The sequence below is a fragment of the Chondrus crispus genome, genomic scaffold, assembly GCF_000350225.1.
Source record: "Chondrus crispus Stackhouse genomic scaffold, scaffold_433, whole genome shotgun sequence".
Lineage (NCBI taxonomy): Eukaryota > Rhodophyta > Florideophyceae > Gigartinales > Gigartinaceae > Chondrus > Chondrus crispus.
The window spans coordinates 35800-42918 of record NW_005179331.1 but is presented as its reverse complement, the minus strand read 5'-3'; the positions used below and the strand labels follow the sequence as shown (position 1 = coordinate 42918).

General features: G+C 49.4%; 1 protein-coding gene across 1 annotated transcript; it reads right to left on the bottom strand.

Moving 5' to 3' along the window:
- Positions 1-1873: 1873 nt before the first annotated feature.
- Positions 1874-2308, bottom strand: CHC_T00001314001 (hypothetical protein). Its single transcript, XM_005718807.1, has one exon. The coding sequence runs from the start codon at positions 2306-2308 to the stop codon at positions 1874-1876; it is 435 nt and encodes a 144-aa protein (XP_005718864.1).
- Between the last annotated feature and the right edge of the window lie 4811 nt (positions 2309-7119).

The following is a 7119-nucleotide window of genomic DNA, read 5'->3' as shown; positions in this document are numbered from 1 at the left end:
GGCACAAGGAACTCATCTAGAAGAAAGGCAACCAAGCCATGCACGGTACAAGAATACGTATGACTATCACGCAAAGAACTGGCGGACGTATTGGATTGCGTACGTGAGAACTGCATCACAATCGCAGGGTCCACAGCTCCAATCTCACCGATGCAGTGCATTACTATATTCTGACAAACCTCGTTCTTGGTCTTATTGAGATTTTCCACCAGACCCTCAAGCAGCCTGGCTATAACTTGAATCTCTCTGTTCTTTTTGTATCCCTGAACGCGGTCGAACGTAATATGCCATCAAGTAACTTCCGGTTTTTCTTAAGTAGTGACCGAAGGAAATCAGCAGCCATCACTTCGATCACCCCATTCTCATGTTTTGTGATGATTTTTCCGACGGATTCGCATGTCATCAACAAATTATGAGTCACAGGTGCGTCAGTTTGTATAGAAGCGTCGGTTTCAAGGGGGTGGACACTCTCAGAAGTGATTTACCCCGCGATCTGTCTCGCAGTTTCCTTCGGCACCGGGTGCTTCGCCATCCGGAGAAGTAGAACAATTTCCGCCTAGTCTGCAAACGAATGTCTTTTACCCTCTGCGATTAACCGATGGAGAGTTGCTGCTAAAGTATCTTCTGCCGATGACACCATCGGCAAAAGAATAGCCAGTATTGATCCCAAGTGAGGCAACATGCGCTTTGGACCAAGATGCAGTAGAAAATTAGTCCATGCCTTCATCGTTTGCTGATGGAACCACGGGCTCTCTCTTTCAAGTTCTGCAGCCATTTTCAAGGTGGCGAGAATCTTGGGGACGTAGGCGTGCAAGCGCTCATGGGCGAGGCCAATCACACCATCCAGCATGCGCAAATAATGCATACGGTCCTATTCAGAGGCCTTTGAACTAAAGAGGCCTCGGTTTACAGCATCCATGACAAGCATGAAGTGCGTAGATACCAAGGCTCCCACAACATTAGGTTCTGTACTGCTTCCTTGTTGGGAGATTGGAAGAATCTGGGCTACTGAGAATACCCCCTGTCCAGATTAGGAACAAATTACATCGATTTGCTGCATATTCACTGGCCCGATCGGTATGTCTCGATGTTCGGTGCCGGTAAAGTTGCTTATGACTTTTCGAAGGAGCGTTCGAGTGTCTCGTTTGAGGTACAGGTGTCCGCTATGGATGAGTTGATCAAAGAAGGAAAGGTACGTAACTACGGGCTGAGCAATGAAACAGCGTGGGGAGTGGCTCAGTTGGATGCCGTAACACGCAGACTTGGTGCGGCGGCACCGGTCTCTGTCCAGAACAACTACAGTTTAATATATCGAGACTTTTAGGCTCATTTGGCTGAAGCATGTGCCCCATCGAACGCAAACATGCCTCTTCTTGCCTACAGTCCCTCAGCTGGTGGAGCTCTAACCGGAAAATATTTATCAAAAGAGGTACCAGACGGAGCGCGATTCACCGTATATCCAAACTACATGAAGCGTTTCCAAAGTAGTCTTGCCTCAGCCGCTATGGCTGAATACAAAATAGCCGATGATGCCGGCCTCACACTCACTCAGCTGTCGCTGGCATGATGCAAGAGCAGATGGTTTTTTCAAAGTACTATCATCGGAGCAACATCCGTCGCACAACTCGACGAAGACTTGAATTTGTTCGGTGTGTAACTCGATAAGTCAACTATCACTGCAGTCGATAAACTTTATGCCCGATACCGTGACCCGTCAAGGACTTCCTAGTCCATTCGGATTGTGACCGTCACAGACAACTGCAGTTGCCCTTCTAGTGCACACAAAACAGCCCGCCGGCAGCAAGACACGACGTCTATGCAAGGCAAGGTTCACGACTCACACCGCCAGCCATGGCAATATTTTTGAGCAGACCTACAGCAGAACCAAGGCATTCGTTTCCTTAGCCATTGGACGACACTTCCAATTGTACAGGTGGTAGTGGAGCTCTCCGTCTCCGATGTGGAACTTGAGATCTTTGAAAAACTCAGAATGCCTAGCCAAGTCAAGCGCATTAAATACATCAAACCCATTCTGCCTCGCGAAAACCAAAGCATCTTGCAGGATGTCTATTATTGCAGTCTTCGCAGCTGCTGCGAAAAATAGGTATGCAGCGTTGAGAGTCTTGTGGGCTGGGTGGCTGATGATACTTGATGGGAGACAATAGAAGGAGATCATGTCTGTAATTTCGTGAGACTCTGGATCTTCAACAACATACGAATATGTAACACCTTCTCTAGGCATCAGCCAGTGAGCAAACTCATCTTCGGTCATATCAATATGCATATCGAATTGATCGAGGTATCCCATCAACAGTTTGCATGCCGCAGCACGTCGTCCGAACGCATCACACGAATTCCTGGTGTTGAAACACTGGGCTTCACTGCGAACAGCTTAATGGTGCGATTCATCGTCATTCGGGGCTGCAGCCGAGAGAACCCTGCAGCTCGCGTTTGGCAATCACGAGCGGGTCCCTCTCACCGGGTTGAATCTCCACCATGGGCGGCGCCCCCATGCTCAGTTGCAATGCTCTAGTCCCCAATATTCTCGCTATCGCAGAAAACCAGAGTGCACGCAGCATCTCAGTCTCACACGTGTTAGCAAAGGCTGCTACTATATCGGGACAAGCTCGCTGTGTAGAGCTGTAAAATGGCACGTACCTCGTTCGTACTTGGTCAGCGTGCGCGTTGTTACCCGCTCCTTCTCTTCCTCCTCATTCGGGTCCTCCTCGTCACCAAAGTCGGGCTCATCCATCGCGTCGATGCCATCAATTCCCTCGGGCATGTCATTCACCTCGTCGCAATAGTCCTGCATTCTGAGGTCGGCGAAAGGTTGAGTCAGTGGGTGATGGGACGATTTGCGCATGTGTGCGCCCCGGTTTTTCATGCTGTGAAAACATTGTAGCTGACTTACCCTCCATCACCGTCGTCGTCTGCCATTTTTCCTGTGCGTTAGTTGTTGCAACTCGTAGAATTGCTCAACGAAGAGCTCAGTTGGAAAAACACCTGTGAGAGCGCACGGAAACGACGCTCGCGAGTCGCAGCGTTGCTTCAGTCTCGCTGGCGATTCCACGTCCGCCGTCAGCTCTGTAACAGTGAAAGTAGCGATGATGACGAATGTGGAAAGACAGGGTGAAACTCGCACGGAACGACAACAACAAAGGAAAAGCGAAGGGGAGTTGGCAGAAGCGACGTCGAGAGCAAGTCATCCAGCGAGTGCACGCTCAGAAGAGGCAACGCCCGTCTAACCGCTCGCAGCCAAAGTCAACGCCGTTCAGGCTTCAGGCAGATGAATTTTCGAGCGGAATAGACAAGGAAAATCTTGCGAATGCCGTGGGCAGCGCCACGCCTGCGAAAGCAAAGGCAGCCAACGCACCCGGCAAGGTCAGACCGAGCTCTTCTGATAGTGTAGCCAAGCTTCCAAATTTAGTCACTGTCGGAGGGAGCGATTCCGATGAAAAGCAGAAGAAAGAAAGGGAACTGCCGACGAAGTCAAAGGTCCACTTCAAGGATACAGCGCCTGTTGCGGGTAAACCGGACCAGAGGCCTGAAACAGTGAACGCAACACTTGACATTCTCGGAAGAGACCCTATTCGCATCTCTGGAGGAAAAGAAAGCCAAACGAGTGGCACAGCTCCGACTGACCCGAGCGGCGCGACGAAAACCAGTAAAGAGGATGACATGTTTGGTATCAGTTCATTTGAGGAAACAGGGCTGTATCCGTCCGTGGCGCGGCACCTCACCAATCACATGCAGCTTGAATTCCCAACCCTCATTCAGGAGAAAGTGCTCAAGGCAATGTTAAACCTTGGTAATGGCCAAAACTCGATCGATGTGCTCGTCCGCAGTGCGACTGGATCTGGGAAAACGCTTGCATATTTGCCCCTCATAGCTCATTACTTGTTGAATAGGTCTCGGCGAGTGACACGAGAAAAGGGTTCCTTGGGCGTCATTATCGTGCCAACGCGCGAGCTTGCGGACCAAGTTGAAGAAGTCGAGGAGAGAGTGTTTTGGCCATGGCATTGGATTTTTGTTGGATGCGTACGAGACGGAGAGAGAATCACAGGGAAAAGGCGCGCCTCAGAAAGGGAGTCAATGTTCTTGTGGCAATAATCCTGTTGCGCTTGGGGTCGCGGCGGCAGGCCAAAATTTCTTGCTGCTAGCGGATGGCCTCGTCTTTCTCACCCGCCTTCCAGGGCCCCATGCGAGGGGTGCGGCCGGTGCGACAGCGAGGGCGTAGCTTGCGTGACAGGGCGCAGAGAAAGACAGAAGCAGAGAAGGACGGGAGGAGATGCGAGCGCAGTGGTCATGGTGGATTAGTGAGGGGAAAGAAAGAGGAGGTTGGGGGATACCGGAGTAAACAACGGTGGACAGAGAAAGGCAGAGTTAATACCCTGTACTGTAGTGTGTATCCGACCGACCAAGCTTATCATACCTCAACAGATCCGACAAATTTATTAATTTTTCATCATTTAGCCGACACGAATTCTTCTGAAAGAATATTTCAAGACCGCCATATCGCACTTGAACGGCGGGAGTTGTCAATGAAATACCTTGTAAATCACGAAGAAGCCATTTTCAATTTCGTACTACAAAGAAAAACTGCTTACAGTGAAGATTTCCAGGTTCTGCTTCGCTTTTAGAGATGGAACTTGTCTCCACAACAAACGATTTATGCTGATTGTGTCAAGGGCTATGTGGAGTACCCAGTAGTCAAATCAGAACTAAAAAACAAGCAAGGAGTTCGAAGAAAAATCCCTTTGTCCTCAAATTTTGTCCTCACGGTCGGATAGACACTAGCAGACCGCCACTTGTAATGTAGTTATTTGGTGGGCAAAATCCAAACCGCCAGGCCTGGCGACCCCTGCGCATTGTTCCTTCAACAACATCCTACACTCTCACTTCTTCCAACACCATAATCCACACAAAAATATCGGACGACAGCACCACCGTTCCTCATATGTCAGGTCGAAGAAAGAGACGTCGTACGATGGGCACTACTTGGATGGACAACGTCCCTAACTTGCCAGACCTGGCAGCCCCGTTCCATGGCGTTCATACACGACCAGGATGCGATCTCGATGGGGATGCAGATGCGGCCGCACTTATGGAAGCAGAAGAAACCCCAGCTCCCGAGCTTCCAGAAACTGGCGAAGCGGCTGATATTTTGGGAATGTTGAATGGGCACGCTTCGTCGAACAATCAGACTGGAGATCAAGGTACTAGATCGAAGATAAAGGGCTCGGAACATCGAGAAACGGTTGTCGTCGAAGAAGGAATAGATCTTGTCGACTATGATGAAGGCCACTTCCCCGAACTTGGCGACTCGAAACACTTCGCTCCCGAGAGCGATCCAAACGGTGTTTTAGTGGGAAATGACAATATCATTATTCCAAGTATTTATCAAGAGAGCTGTGAGGGGATGGAGTGCCTTCCGAGTTTATCAAGTGACGATCCCGAAATGGGAATCAGGCTGGACAGCCAGAAAGTTTTGCGAATATTTCTATCGTTTCGGAAGCTTTTCGAACCATGGTACAACCTTTTGGGCTTCGTAATAGTTTGCGGTAGCGTCCGCTATACGGTCAAACAGTATAACCTCCTGAGAGATATACTGTCTTGGGTTTCTCCTTCTATTAAGTTCCCATCTTATTCCACCGTACAGAGGACTCTCTTTCCGCATGCTTTGAAGTATCTTTTTCCCAAGAGTGACCTCAAGTACTTTGTCGTCCGACGAAAGAAGAAGGCATTCAACCGAACGTCATTGGCTGAAAATTTGGGGGGTAACGAGGAGACCGCATCGCAATATTCGAACGGGTCTAAAACTCCTGTTCGTATCGTTCCACCAAGTGAATGGGCGAAAATGGACATCATGATGGCTCCGTTCTTCAACTCAATGTATCCGAAATCCAGTCGATGGCATGGTGGTGTGGCGGACGCAGAATGCATAGAAAGCTCAAAGCTGGTTGCAGAGCGGCAGATAATATCGGAAGCTACGAGAGCACTTTACGTCCACAATGGTTCATGTACTGTGCAGGCGTTCCCGGGTGCTGTGATTCGACTGGAACTGTCAGAACTGCTTCCATCACGTTTGTCACTTGACGTGCGCAATCTGGGCTATCGTGTTCGTGAGAACGCAGAGAATAACTTTGTAATGAAGTGTATGATTTCAGCCGTGTGGTGCGTGGGAAGTGAGGGAAATGTTACAAGAAGCGCCAACATGGCGATGAAGGTTCTCCGTGGCGTGGAGAATTGCCTGGCCAGGCAGTTTTGTACAGCACCGCCATTGGAAAAGTATAATAGATCTGTGAGGCGTAGAGATGGAAGGATAGATTTTGAAGCAAGGGCTCGTTCTTCGAAGAAGGTGTTGCCTGGGGATATTTGTACCCTCCTTCGACCTACAGAAAGTGAAGCAGTGGCAACGTCGAGAATGTGTATGCTGGTTTCTAGGTTTTGAAAACACAAGGAAGGTCTCACCTCAGACACTTTGTTTTGGTTTCAAAACATGAGTACAAACGGGGCCGGTCAGCGTTTCAATGATGGTGGCGATGGAACTCCAGACAAACCCTTTCGTCTGCTCGGTACTCAACATTTGAAAGGGCTGCCTTTCCTCTTCCAAGAGCCCAAAATATAGGGACGCACCCGCAACATTGACAGAAGAATGCAAAACAGCGGCCGCTTAATGGATGGAACAAAGTTCGTGGTCTATCGCGCTCTCCTATACTGCGATGACTTTTCCCCATTCTCTTCATTGTATCTGCAGGGTTCAGCACGTGGATGCTACATGATCCCGCTTGGACTACCACTGCGAAGTCGTAACACGGGATCGTCTGTCAGAATCATTGGATTAACTCCTCCAGGTGTATCAACGAACAATATACTGCTCTCAATCATTCCAGACTTGGTTAAGTGTACAACAGAAGGCGTGGAAGCACACACGCCTACCGGCGAGAGAGTAAGAATCTTTGTCGACGTGGTGGGTTTTGTGGTTGACTATCCAGCGGCCGCTGAAACATTGGATGTTATGGGACATACAGCAAATACGCCCTGCACTCTTTGTACATTTCGGAAGAACACCGGCGTCGGTGAGAGCGGATACAGCTATACGACAAAAGTCCATGCACA